The 14876-nt window shown below is 36.7% G+C and overlaps 1 protein-coding gene across 2 annotated transcripts in view; it reads left to right on the top strand.

The window, feature by feature from the left end:
* LOC150076729 (sorting nexin-29-like) overlaps positions 1–14876 on the top strand; it is a 275665-nt gene that overhangs the window by 210034 nt on the left and 50755 nt on the right. For both annotated transcript variants that reach the window (XM_090386732.1, XM_090386733.1), the window contains 2 exons: positions 4002–4105; positions 12589–12705. In XM_090386732.1, coding sequence (XP_090242858.1) covers positions 4002–4105; positions 12589–12705 — 221 coding nt within the window. The remainder of the gene's footprint in view (positions 1–4001; positions 4106–12588; positions 12706–14876) is intronic.

The following is a 14876-nucleotide window of genomic DNA, read 5'->3' as shown; positions in this document are numbered from 1 at the left end:
CTGAGGGATTTATCCCTCAAGTTTTTAATTGTGATGAGACAGACCTATTCTGGAAAAAAATGCCTAGAAGAACCTACATCGCAAAAGAGGAAAAAGCATTGCCCAGACACAAACCAATGAAAGACAGATTAACACTCTTGCTGTGTAGTAATGCTAGTGTGGACTGCAAAATTAAACCATTGCTCGTTTATCATTCAGAAAATCCAAGAGTTTTTAAGAAGAACAATATCATAAAAAGTAAACTAAATGTAATGTGGAGGGCTAACAATAAGGCTTGGGTACAAAGTTTTTCCTGGAGTAGATTCACAAGTGTTTGCCTCAAGTGTGAAAGCTTATCTAGAAAGTTATAATTTACTGTAAAGGCCTTCTTGGTTTTGGACGATGCTCCTACTCATCCCCCTGGCTTGGAAGACGATTTGGCAGGGGAATACAACTTTATTTGCATTAAATATCTATCACCAAGCACAACTCCTCTAATCCAACCCATGGATCAGCAGGTCATTGCCTGTTTTAAAAAACTTCCAAGTTGTGTTTGAAACACAATCCAAGCTGTGTTTGAAAGGTATACATGTGAACAAAGAAATGACATCAAAGGATGTCATTGTCGAACACTGCTTGGATTGTGTACGGAATGCTTTGAGTAGAGATGGTACTTTGAAAGATAGGACAGCCCTAAGTGGTGAAGATATTTGTGAAGGTGTTGGCTTATGTTTAAGTAGTACCACTATGTTATTCCAAAAGGTTATGTACCAGCAGATTTGTGGAGTGGCCGTAGGTTCACCTATTAGTGCAATTATAGCCAACTTCGCAATGGAACAATTTGAAGATAGGATGTTGAGGAGCTGTAGTCCTCCCCCATTACATGCATGGAAGAGATATGTCGATGACACATTCACGGTGATACAAAGAGGACACGAAATAGAAATACTCAAGTGGTTGAATAGCAGTTCGCCTTATATTCGCTTTACTTCGGAGGTTGAGAAGGGAGCCCTTCCATTCCTAGACCTGTGTATACAGAGAAGGCCGACACTTGAAAACTAAGGTTTACAGAAAACCTATGTGTCGGGGCCAATACACACGCTTCAAAACAGCTCAGTTCAGTTGCCACAAAAGTAGTGTGGTTAAGGCTTTATTGGAAAGGGTGGGGTCCCACTGCTCCTCTTCTGAAGAGAGAGGCGAAGAGATTAAACGTGTTACAGCGAACCTGGTAACATGTGGTTATCCCCAGAGCATTATTGAGAGGTGTTTAAGAGGTATGAACAACAGTCACAGGGATGCTTTTACATCTGTTTCCACCACATACATCCCCTACTATCCGGGTATTTCAAAACCCATTTCCCATACCAAACTGACTCAACATTGCACTGACTGTCTGTGTCAATGGATGCACTTCCTTAGATTTTATGTTTTTCTTAACTAACAACATAACCCCTTCCTCCCTTCCTATCCTTTCTGTACACATTGTACTATCCAAATTCCAATTCTGCACTGCTTATATCAGTGTGACACCAAGTCTCTGATATCCCAACAATATCTACCTTTGATATCTTGACCAGCACTTCAAATTCAAATTTATTTACCATACTCCTAATATTGGTGTACCTGCAAGTATAAATGCACCTATTCTTAGTTACCAGCCCATGTATTTATTTGTTTCGTGATGACTCCCACCAGTCCCTGAAAACTCCAGCACCCCACCCTCCAATCTAATAGAAGCAGTGCAAGAATCGCTTGCACCGCTATCTGCAGCTACTGTTAATCTTTAGGTCTGTGAATCCCCCTAAGCTCTCAGTTTTCAGACACACCTAAAACTGTCTTGATACCATCAGCAAATATTCTTGCACCCCTTCTATATACGTGTCTTTCTTTAATGTAGAACAGTTTCCTCAAAGTTCTTAATCCCTGTCTTAATGACATGAATGGATGACATTGGATGATAATTGTAAATGTTGAAATGGTAGTAAAGGAAGCTTAAACTGCCATGATACTGCCATCATTTTTATAATATTCTTTAATGATAAATGCACATGTTGTGCGCCACAACACAGGTGGCCCACATTGCACAGGAAACTGAGTTTAATGCCACCTGTATAATGATGCCTTTGATGCAATTTTGTTTTTTATTGCATAGTTATATTCCGAATGATGCTATGTGATACTAAGAAAACATTGTCTTTTAGGTTTTTTTTTTTTTTTAATTAAAAATAAACATTTTGTCTTTTAGAAACAAAATTTCTTTTTAAAATTAGAAACTGTGTTTTATTGTTTGCTTATTTCTTTTGTTGTTTTTATATCCTGAAACTGAACTCTGCTGTATTTTTGAACCATGGTGCGCATTATAGCCTAAGTTGCTGATGCGCCAATAAAACTCAATTGAACCATGGTAAGAACTCAGTAATTCAGACTTTAGTAACTTTCTGCTACCTTCTTTTTATGTGTATATTTTATTTATGCAGAATGGAGATTTTTCTTTAATGAAAATTTAATTACACAATTTTTTCTTAATGGTTTCACAGTAATATTTTAAAATTATTAAAATCACCAATTATGCCACAAAAAAAAAATAATAATAATCCAGCAAATTAATGCTACAATTAGGATTGTATTGGGTAAAATGTGATTCTGGTGCCTGAATACTAAGATACCCTAATGTTCAATTAAAATAAAATCAAAAAGGAACTAAAATAACATAATCTTTATCAGTTCAAATGCACAACCATCTGGCCAAGGAAACACCATCACATTCACTAAAGAAAACATCAACTTCCACAATAAATGAAATTATTTAATTGGACTCATGAGCACCACTTCTTCAGAAAACATCAGCACTTGTGAATTCCAGAAAGATCATATTTTAGTCATTGACTGCTGTCTGTCTGCAGTAGGTGTCCCCCTATAATCCAAATACTAAATGAAAAATAATAGACAAATTAAATTCAAAAATGTAACATATGCTCTGGTCACTGACCTATATAGTTTAAATAAACAAGCATAAACAAAATGCAAATTTAAATTTAATCAACCAATTGATAGGTCTAAGCCAACTACAAATATGCAGATTAACCTTGAAAACCAAATCATAATAAGCAGAATTAACTTAGATAAATAATCAATCATAATAAAGTTCTGTTAGGGTAAATCAAATGAGAGGACAAATAAAACAAGTCACAAGCATTCAAACTAGAGGTGAATGGAACAGAAGGAACATGCAAATTGAAGGAGTAGGGGTTCAAATAAAGTGCAGTGGACCATGTCATGACTGTACCAAAAGTAACTTTGCTACAAAGACAAACGTGGTTACAGTTATGTCTCTAAGACTGTTGTAGAAAAAAGAACACTTACTATATCACAAAGCAACGCTCTTTCTAAGCTGTGTAAATCTATGCCTCCCCCATCCAAGGAGATGAATCTTCATGCCATCCAATAGAAGAGAGCCTCTTCCATAATTAATGAAATTAAATAAAGACAAGGAATCCACAAGAATTATTCTTCGGAAAAAACATCAGCACTTGCAAATTCCTAAAGGATCATATTTCATTTGTTGATTACTGTCTAACCCCATATCAATAGAATCTACTGTTGTGTCTGGATATCACATGGTGGTAGAAGAAGAAATAGTTGCAATGGTTTAAGGCAAAAAATCTATTGCTGATGAAAGAGGATGAAGAAAAGTTAAATTACACAAAAGCAGCAGCTGCCTCACTATCCTTATTAAATTTTAAAATCCTAACGAGGAATTTTAAAAGTATTATTAATCCTTAAGGCTAAGAAAAATGAAGAGAAAAGATCTTTAGACCTCTAAAGATTTTTAATTTCTTAAAAAAATATCTAATTGGTAAGGTGTGATTTTACATTAACTTCTGATTAATTTATACTTATTAGCATTTAATTAATTAAATTTTTTTCACATGAACACAGTATTATGAATTTTTAAAAAATCATATTATTTATGTTTTATTGGATGATTTATACTGAGGTTTTACAGTGTGTGTTTTATACAGCTCTGTCATCTGTAGTTGGTGATATATATCCAGCAGTCCCAGAACCAAAGCCTTATATTGATCATCAATTTGAAGCCAGTGAATATGAAAAGAAGCTAGTTCAAGTAAGCAGTGTCCTTTATCACTATTATGTAATATATAACTTTAACTTCTTGGTATATTTAATAATAAAGTGAAACTTATTTTTCTTGGTACTCTGTAGTGACTGTATTAAACTATTGCATTTTATTACTTTGTTCCATAAAATTTTTTGCACATTTAACCTACAGCCATCCTTTTTCAATGTAATTTTATGTTCCTTTAATATAAATCCAAGAAATAGTAAATATACCATCAACATATGTAACCTAGAGGCTCACATCTGGTGAGTATGGGCTTGGCACACCCAGGATCCTGAGCTGGATATCATCATTCTTCTCTCTCTCTCTCTCTCTCTCTCTCTCTCTCTCTCTCTCTCTCTCTCTCTCTCTCTCTCTCTCTCAGGGTAATTCAGAAATTTTTTTTTTTGGCTGGTGCAGCATAAGCCTCAGGTTTCCTTGCACCATATAGCTAATAATAATATAGCTTATTCAATTTAAAACATTAAACACTTTGGTTGGATTTCCTACCAGATGCTTTGTTTCCAGATGGTGAAACTTAACTTGAAGAACTGAAGTCTTTTGTATCCTAGACTAATCTCATTGCTCTTCTCTGCACCCATTTCAATGGATTCACATCCTTTTTAAAATGAGGTTTTAGCAGCTATCAAGGTTCTTCTACAACAGAATAAGTACCTCTTTATCCTAAAAATATTATATACCTTGTGTAATTTTGCTAGCAAAATTCTGGTATCTCATTGACTGAATCCCATGAGTACCCTAGCAGCCTCTCTGCGCTGCTCAGAGAACTTTGTCAGACTGTATGATTATTTCTAGGTCTCTTTATTCTCCACCCCCTTGAGTGTCATAGCACCATTTGCATAGCTACAAACTCTGGATTTACAATCAAGAATCTGTCTTTTTTATTCTGTTTGATCCATCTCTGTCTCACTGTAGTAATGTAGTTGGTGAAAGAGTTTCTCTATCTTTTTCTTTTTGCAAAAACCATAACAAAATACATTAAAATTGGATTGTTTTTTTAATTTTGCAATTTTTTGCTTATTTTCATTAATGAATTGGCACATGGATGTACTGCGGTAGTCTACTAGGATGTATTTCGGCAGTCTGCTAGGGTGCAAAATAGAAATGAACAATAATAGCATTATTCTCTATTATACATGAGCATTTCATTGTGTAGTGCAAAGCTAATTAACATTGTCTTTTGCTAAGATACCAAAGAAGTTTTATGTAAAATTTAGGAAGATATATTTCTTAGCTGAGTGGTCAGGAGTGGGAGTGCAGTAGCACACGCTCTTTGAGTAAACCAGGGTTCAAGCCCCTGACTGCTAAATACGGTCGATCTGCCAACCAGCACTGGACCAGTGTGGCAGATTATGGTCTATTTCCCTCAGCATGAATTGTTGAGGAGGCTTCCATTCTGCAGTGGGTTGATAAAGGCTGCAGTTTACCTCTTTTATATACAAGGTATATAATAATAGAGGGAGAGAGGGGCATGGGGGGAGGGAACTTTCATGGCTGAAAAATATCTGCAACTGAACCAGCAGATCAGCTGAGGAACTTTTTCACCTAGCCCAAGACAGAGAGAGAGATACAGCATAGTGATCACCAACCTCCAATAAGGAGGCAGAATAAAAAGAAGATGTACACAAGATTTTCAATATATTTTAAAATCTGAAAAAAAAGTAATGTGTTTGCCCTGTGTACTGTATGTAGATGTGAAATTTCAAGGAAATGCAATGTAATCAGATATTTGTAAACATATAAGCATAACAACAGCATGTGGCACATAAAAAGAAATGCATATGTGCTGAATATTTATTTGCACCTTTTGTTATAGAATATAATCTTCTGAGTTGGACTAATCATGCAACTGCTCTGTTCAGAAATATGTTTCCTGATAGAAAAAAGCAAAAAAAATATGGTTGTGAAGAACAAAAACAACAGTCTTGTTAGTGAAAATGCATGGATAGAGAAAGAATAGTGGTGGATCTGAAAAACTGTCATATGCAATCTTTTTGATTTGCAACAGTAATTCTGTTTGTAGTTCAAACATCCTCCAACAGTTGGTGGTACAGAGATTGTCTAGTAGACAGGCATGTTGCAAGTAATAACTAATTTCATTAGTAGCATTAACATTCAGTGGCATGATTTTGCAATGGAGTAGAATGAATATCAAAGATTATTTATTTTTTATTTTTTTATGAAAACCCCAAACATGAAACGTATTAGAACCTAAAGTACTTAGTACCATGCATGAGTTGAATGTAGTAGTAGTAGTAGTAGTGGCATGTGATGCAAGAAAACAAATGTATGAGCTTTTGAACTCTTGGCGTTTGCCCATCATTTTCGCGATTTCTAAACAAACAAACAAAAAAAAAATACAATAGTTACTATAAAAAAAAATTTCTGACATCCCTAACATAAATAATGAATGCGATGCACTAAAACAAATAAACATTTGGTCTTTTTTTTTTTGAGCTGCTGGTGCGAAGATAGCGGGGGTTACAAGATAATAATCTCCCAATGATGACTTGTAACACCACTTTTTGTCCCTTATTTATGTCTTGCAAAACATCTGTTTATACCTATTCTAGTTATTACTTGAATTTTATGATTTCTGGTTGATTTTTTTTTTTTTTTTTTAAATTTGGAGTCGAAGTGTCCCGGTTAATGCTACCCCGGTATATCGAAAGTCTGCTGTACCATCAGGAACTGCAGCTTTCTTGGCTTCAAGATTTGCCAAAATCCTTCTGATATCCTTTTGACAGAAGACCACAGGAGGTATTGAATGGAGCATACTGGAAATAGTGGGAAGTGGTTTACCAAGATCATTAATACACAAGTTGGAAGAAAAGCAGGATGCTAGCAGATCAACTTTATCTTTGGCTGAAGTGGCAATAGAACCATCTGGCTTTGGCAAGAGACCAGAAAACTTGACTACTATTTGAACAAGAAGCAGGTTTTCTACTCTTAGCCTGTTCAAAACCTAGTTTGGACTGATAACTGCTATACATTTATTGCATGTTTAGTGGAGGCAAAAAATTAACCTGGAGATTTGGATACAAGCCAGTTGTGATATGCAACATTCTTATCTTGACCAGCCTTAGTGCTCAATTATTGGAAAACCAAAGTTTAGATAAAGGACAACATTTTAAGGTGGAGTGTGGATTAAAGGATTTCATCCCTACAAGAATAATTTCGCTGACACAATCTGACAAATGTTGACATCAGAACATTTGAAACAGTAATCTGATCAAGCAAGAGAAGAAAAGAAATCTCACAGATCATCCTATTTTGCATTCTTATAATGCCAAACAAAACGAGGTTGAGAATGGCCACGAGAGAAAGTTTCCACTGGAGAAGAGAGCACTAAGTTGTGATCTTCCAACTACACCAACTGTCACGTGAGTGATAGTTGGTGTAGTTGGAAGGGTTGTTTGTGGGAAAAAGATCAAGCACATTTGCATAGGTAGGATTGTTGACTATTCAGGTAGGTAAATGAACAATCTGTGCAAGGTCATTATTAATTGCAAAAGCATCAGCATCTGAGCCAGCTGGTGACTAGAAAACGCAAGCCAGCCTGCAGTTGTGAACATCAAAATCACCAAGAAAATTATCTCACTGTTGGGGAAAGTGGAACTAGAGACAGTGGAGTTTCAAAGAGTGGAGGTCAAAATGTTCCAAGTGATTAGTGGAGTTAGTAGGACAATAGATGCAACAGATAGATTTCACAGAATGGGATAGAGTGATTTTAAGCCAAAGAAGATTGAAAGAAGGAAATTCCAAATTACTAAGTCTCTGGCAGGGAGTATCAGAGCAGACATATGCACAAATAGCAGCTTTGAAGCTAAGGAATCATACAGGGTATAATTAAGACAACTGAGATGAGCAGTGGTTGAATCAACTGATAATGGAGATTCTGTTCCACTTAGGTCTTCTGCCAAGTACAGCTTGGCAGAAGATCTAAGTGTAAATGGACACTTAGAGCTTGGCAGAAGATCTAAATGGAAATGGACATCATTGAGATTGGAACCGAGACCATGTATTTTGTGAAATGAATGAGGAAGTATTTGGGAGGTTTAGACCTTTTCGCCGATAACTTTGTTCTATTAGTCTGACAGTTCACGATATATTCTGTATTAAGAAAAGGTGGAGAGGACATGTACGAAGAAATGAAAATTTTGGATATGGTGTACACACAGCATATATGTGAAGAATATATCCAGGCCCTTGACATAACATGGCCTCTACAATGCCTCCCACCTACACACTACTCAGACTTCCTTCAGTTACTATCTGTCAGAGTGGTGACAGCGAGATTCGGACTGATAGGTTCTGTCTGGTTGACTGTCTAGCGGCCTTGCAACTAAATAGTCCTTGTATTGCAGATGCATTACTTGGGTGTATTTCATTTCTTTAAACTGGGAAAATCTCAACAGAAATGTATGAAGTTGGTCTCCATCAACCTCTCAAAATGAGGAGAGAATTGCAAAAGTTCAGGAAATTGTGGAAAGAGATTGTTGTTTGCCCATCAGAATGATAGCTGATTAGTTAGATATGAATAAGAAGATGATTTGTCAAATTTTGCATGAATATTTAGTGAAAAGAAAAAGGCTGTGCAAAATTTCTGCCACACAGCCTCATGGATGAGTTGAAGCAACAAAGAGTGTTATGCAAAGACTTCTTCATCTTAACTTTCTTATCTGTATTGCTGCGATGAGTGTTAGGTGTTTCAGTGCAACGCAGAAGCGAAGAATCACAACATGCCCCTCACTTCAAAATCTTTACCAAGGCCTAAAAAGTTTTGTTTACAGAAATTCAGGATCAAGACAAAGCTGATCATGATTTTCAACAAACAGGGTGTGATTCGTAAGGAATTTGTATCTGATGGGAAGAGAGTTAATGCTGCATTCTATGTACGGCTGCTTCAGAGACTATTGAATTGTATTTCTTGGGTGATGTTGCAATTTCAAGCGAAAAGGCAGCTGGTTCTTGTTGCACGACAATGCGCCCACAAATTCCATTTGTCAGGAAGAAACATGGCATTGTACAGATGAACCATCCACCCTACGCTCTTGATCTATCATCAGCAGATTTCTTCCCCTTCCCCAGGATGGAAACTGCATTCAAAGGAAAGTGATTTCAGGATGTTGAGGACATAAAGAAAAAACCAAAGTGCTGAACTGAACATCATCATCATCTCTTTGAATGCCTTTGCTGACTCTTTTTCAGAAACTTTTAGAATGGTGTAATAAGTGCAATCAATCAAGTGGTGATTACTTTGAATAAAAATAAAACCAATTTTGAGCTCCTTCACTTTGTGTTTTTTTTTTTTTTTTTGCACCATTCCAGGAACTTTCTTGCCACACCTCATATATAGCCGACCGGGCTAGCCGGGTGGGTAAAGTGCTTGCCTGGCAGCCCAAAGGTCGTGGGTTTGATTCCCGCCTCGGGCTTGGATCAAAGTACTGCAAAAACCTTGGGAGGTGCATTATGGCCACAGAAGCCTATGCGCCAACAACTACCAAAAAAAAAAAAAAAAAAAAAACCTCATATATAGGTATATACTTTTGCCACATACTTTTTCTAGCAGTCTCAATTATTATTACCTCAACTGCTACTCAGCTTAGTTCTCCTGGTTATTTGCTCCATGATTTCTTTTGCTTCAAAGGTGGCATATGGCCACTCTGACTTATTTAGATTCTCCTGTTTTTGATCTCTTCCACTTAAAATATCTCTACCCCATTGTGTCAAATTCATTTGTTGCCTCTGTTGATCTAATTACACTAATCACACAACTCTCTTTCAGTTCTTTTCTATGAAGCACAGCTTTCTGCAATCTAACTTTCCTAAAATGAAGTAATTTTAATGGTCACAACTCCAGTGGGCTTCAACAACCCTTTAAAGTATACAATTAATGTTAGTAGTCCTTTAGTCACTTCAGATCACAACTTGATCTGAAATTACTAAAGCCGTTCTCACTCTTGTGTTGTTTAGCTATGCAAAATATGATGAACTGTGTGATTTCTGTTCTTCTTTTCATTTGTAATTCTGTTTTAAATCTGAGTTCAATGTTTTCTCAGATCATGTCTGAAATTTCTCCTCTAGGAATTAAATCCTTTATTCTGCATTCAATCATAAAATTTCATCCCCTATCTGAACCTTGGTTTTTCAATAAATGTGCTAAGGCTGCTCAATATAAGAATGCGGCATGTCGCAATTGGCTTGTATCCATGTCTTCAACTTCATTTTCTGCATACACTAAAGCTCACAACAGTTGTAAAGTTGTTATTAATCAGTCCAAATTTGGAGAACATGTACTTTGATCCAAATGGTAGTTGTACATTCTTGCTTCTTGTCCAAATGGTTGAGCATTCTTGCTTCTTGTCCAAATGGTAGTTGAGCATTCTTGCTTCGTGTCCAAATGGTAGTTGAGCATTCTTGCTTCTTGCTCAAATTGTTGGCTACAACTTCTTTTCCCAATACTTCCACCAAGGTGGAAGTATTGGGAAAAGAAGACCAGATGGTTCTGTTACATCCTCAACTAACAACAAGGCCAAGTTACTAGCATCCTGTTTTTCTTCTAATGCTTGTATTGACGATCTTGATAGCCATTTCATGTCACACCAAACACGTTCTACTTAGTGCCCCCTGTGGTCATCCATCAGAAGGATGTTAGAACAATTCTCAACGTTCATCATCTTGATGCCAGAAGGATTGCTCCTGATGTCATTGCTGCAGGTCCCAATGTCATTGCTCTGCTTGTTCTTCCAAAATCTCAATTCTGAGCTTGCTCCTGTTCTGTGTCACCTTTTTACACCTAATTCCAGTGGCATTTTCCTTCTGCTATGAAATTTTCTCATATCTAACCAGTCCCTTAAAAGGATGATAATTCTCTCCCGTCGAGTTATTTCTCTCTTGCAATTACCTCTATTTTTTCCAAAGTAATGGAGAAATCCCTCAACTACCAAATCCATATGATCAGTGATTGCCATTATGGATTTTGTCAGTGTCAATCTACTGTTATTATTTTGTCTTATATTGCCCTTCTTTGAACAAATTTGGAAAAGTTTGGTGTAATTCAAGCAGCTGCTCTTAATATTAGTAGTAGTGGCATGTGATGCAAGAAAACAAATGTATGAGCTTATGCAGCTTCAGCCAAAAAAAAAAAAAAAAAATTACACCATTCCCTCCAAATGCCTGGAGGAACTCCAGGCATTTGGAGAGAATGGTGTTCCTCCAGTTCCTCCTTAAATTTATTTAACCTATCAACTTCCACAACGACAGATGGAAGTTTGTTCTAGCAATTATCCACCCATTGGCTAAAGGCAAATTTCCGCACATCTATTCTACATCTGTCTTTTCTTAATTTGAATATATGCCCCCTTAGGTTCGTAATCTGAACAAGTGGAAGGATCCCATCAGAATTGAGCGTGCTCAACCCATTCAAGGCATTATGCACCTCAATCAGATCACCGCCAGGTGCCTAGTCTCCAGTCACTGCAGTTTGCAGGACTTAAGCCTCTCTTGGTAAGAGGATCCCTTCATTCCCCCTCACCAATCTTGTTGCCCTTCTCTGTACACGCTCAAGCAAATCTACATCCTTCCTAAAATGAGGCCTCCAGACCTGTATGCAGTACTCAAGGCGTGGCCTGACCATTGCATTATACAGAGGGACAATCACCTCCTTTTCCCTGCTAGAAAAATTCCTATATATCATTGACAAAACCCTATGACCTGCCTTGGCAACCTGTCTGCATTGCTCAGAAAACTTCATATCAGACTGCACAATTACTCCCAGGTACTGTGATGAATATCTATTCAAACTACAATAAGATTACCTCCACATTTTTCCTCAGGATACACCTAGTCAACCTGATTGGTCAGTCTACATGTATATTAATACTACAGTGTATTTCTTAAAAAAATATCTTGTGAGCTGTAGCCTGACTTTCATCTTATCAGTTATGAACTTGTTCATCATGGGCATTTTCAAATGCAACCACCACACATCGAGGTCATACGGCGTAAGAATGGATTTGTAGCATTTTTAATTTTAAAAATTAAAACTTGGTAATTTGTGAGGTCTATCGTTTTGATAAGATTTTTTAAATGTCATTGAGCAACATAATTCAGGGTTAGTTAAAATGTTGTAACTCTGCTAAAAAATAGCAATTACGACATTGCACTTCATTTGATAATCGATCATATCCATGTTTAAATATAGAAATGTTTCAAGTCCTTTTGGAATGTTTTAATGATATAATCATTTTATGAAAATCTGTTAATGGGCCATCTCTGTATGTAAGTGATTTTGTGTGAAGTTAGTTTTAAAAGATGGTAACTGTAACTGAAGATAAACATAGTCAGAAGGTAAAATTTAATTAAGTATATCCTAAATACAATAAAACATAAGGCAATAGTTCAAATAACTGATTGCATTTACTATAATTCTAGGATGATTTCCCAAATTTTATTTTATCTTCTAGGTTGCAGAAATGCATGGTGAGTTAATGGAATTTAATGAACGACTACATAGGCTGTTATTACAAAGAGAGGCTACTATAAGAAGACTCAGGGAAGAATTAGTAGACTTAAGAGGACCTGTAAGTAACTCATCCAATAAAAACCTGATTTAATAAATAAATTTCAAAGCAAATTCATATCAAATTCTGTAAGTGTAATTTGCCAAAATTCTCTTTTGAAACACATCAAAATATAAATTATTAATAAAATATGGTTCTTAAATATTCATTTCACTATTTCATCAATTAAGTTATGCAGCAAAAATCAGAAGTTTCCCACATCATCCTATAAAGCAGTATTTATTCACCCCAAAATGGCATAATTTGTACCATAATAAACCTTTGCAGAATAAACCATGTGGCATTAGATTACAAAGCATAACTACGTGTTGGGAACTAAATACGAATGACATACTTCTAGATATTAGCACGGCTATGCCACCATGGCAAATACCCTTGGCCAACGTTGACATGCACTTCCAAATTTCAGTATTCAGCAGATCCATGCAACTCACTCTTTTCAGTTCTCTAGTTTTACCCAAATTTACACTGATGGTTCCAAGACAGATAGTAAAGTTGGAGCAGCTGCAGTTCAACCAAACATTACAATATCCCAGCAGCTCCCTTTGGAGTACAGTATTTACACCGCAGAACTGTATGCTATCCTGATGGCTCTAGACAATGTAAAACAGTCATTATATCCTCAAACTATTATCTACACCGATTCCTTAAGTGCTGTATCTGCTCTTCAGTGTAAATTTCCTTTCAGTCATCCGTTTCTACAACAAATTCAAACCAAGTTAGTGCAGCTTCTTGCAAACAGACAAAAATTAATTTTCTGTTGGATACCTGGGCACTCTGGAATCAGAGGAAACGAACAAGCGGATCTTGCAGCCAAGAACGCCAGTCACATAAAATCAGACATGCAGATACCTTACACAGATTTAAAACACATCATACATAGCAATGTTAGAAAAAAATGGCTATCCATTTGGCAGGGCGAAAAAAGCAATAAGCTTTTTCAGATTAAAAACGATCACAAGAAGTGGCTATCAAGCCTAAAAGGCAATAGAAAGGAAGAAGTAGTACTTGCTAGAATTCAAATAGGACATACTCACCTAACTCATAGTTATTTACTCACTCAGGATGACCCTCCACTATGCAGCAACTGTCAAACTCAACTCACAGTAAACCACTTGATCATTGAATGCCCATTATATCTGAGAGAATGAAAAACAGCTTTCTCTTCACATCTATATTCTTCTAATAAACTTACCTCACAACAGATTCTCAGAGACTGACAAGATATTAATGATGTTTTTACCTTCCTCAAAATGATAAACAAATATCACCTGATCTGAATCCTTTTATTTAATATAACAATCATGTACCAAATAAGATTGAAATAGGTGCATTATGGCCTTAGTAGCCCTTGCACCAATAAATCCAACAAACAACATTTCATCAATTTCCAGTTCAAAATACAGTTGCCATTATAGAAAATGAACTCAAAAACAAAAACCATTATAGAAAATGGTTTTGTTTTGAGTTTACACAATTTTACAGAATTTCTACAATTTGATTTCTTAACTCATTGCTATTATTTTCAGTTACCTTTGATGCAATACTTATTTATAATTTTTTGTAAAGTTCATTAAAGTTTGAGTACACTGAATGGACAGAAATCACAGGATACCTACCTAGTAATGGGTAGGCCCACCTTTCACCTAGATAAGGGAAGTCACATGGCGAGGCACTGAGTCCACTAGCTCATGAAAGTGTTCCACAGGTGTTTCCATCCATGCTTGCTGCACCGCTGTCCATAATTCTGTCATATTCCTGGGTGGAGGATCCAAAGCTTGAACGGACCTTTCCACAGCATCCCAAAGATGCTCAACAGGGTTCATGTCAGGTGAACAGGGAGGCCATTCCATGTTGGAAAAATCTGCAGAATGCTCTTTGAACCATTTTCTAGTCACCACGGCTCTTTGGGGAGGCGCATTCTCTTGCTGGAAGAGCCCATTGCCTTGTGGGTGCACAATGATCACGAAGGGATGCAGATAGTCTGCAAGGATGGACACAACCTGAACCATTCAGAGAGGCATCTAGATGTAACAGAGATCCCAACGTGTGCCACCTGAACATGCCCCAGACCATTACCGACCGTCCACCTGCCTGAACAGTTCCTTGTTGACATGACAGGTGGCACCTCCGTGGGCAGGAGCAGCAGTGTGTAGCACACGCTTCTTGAT

This window comes from Mastigoproctus giganteus, chromosome 12 (assembly GCF_048544385.1).
Source record: "Mastigoproctus giganteus isolate SK-2022 chromosome 12, ASM4854438v1, whole genome shotgun sequence".
Classification (NCBI taxonomy): domain Eukaryota; kingdom Metazoa; phylum Arthropoda; class Arachnida; order Uropygi; family Thelyphonidae; genus Mastigoproctus; species Mastigoproctus giganteus.
This window is presented reverse-complemented; position numbering and strand designations above follow the sequence as displayed.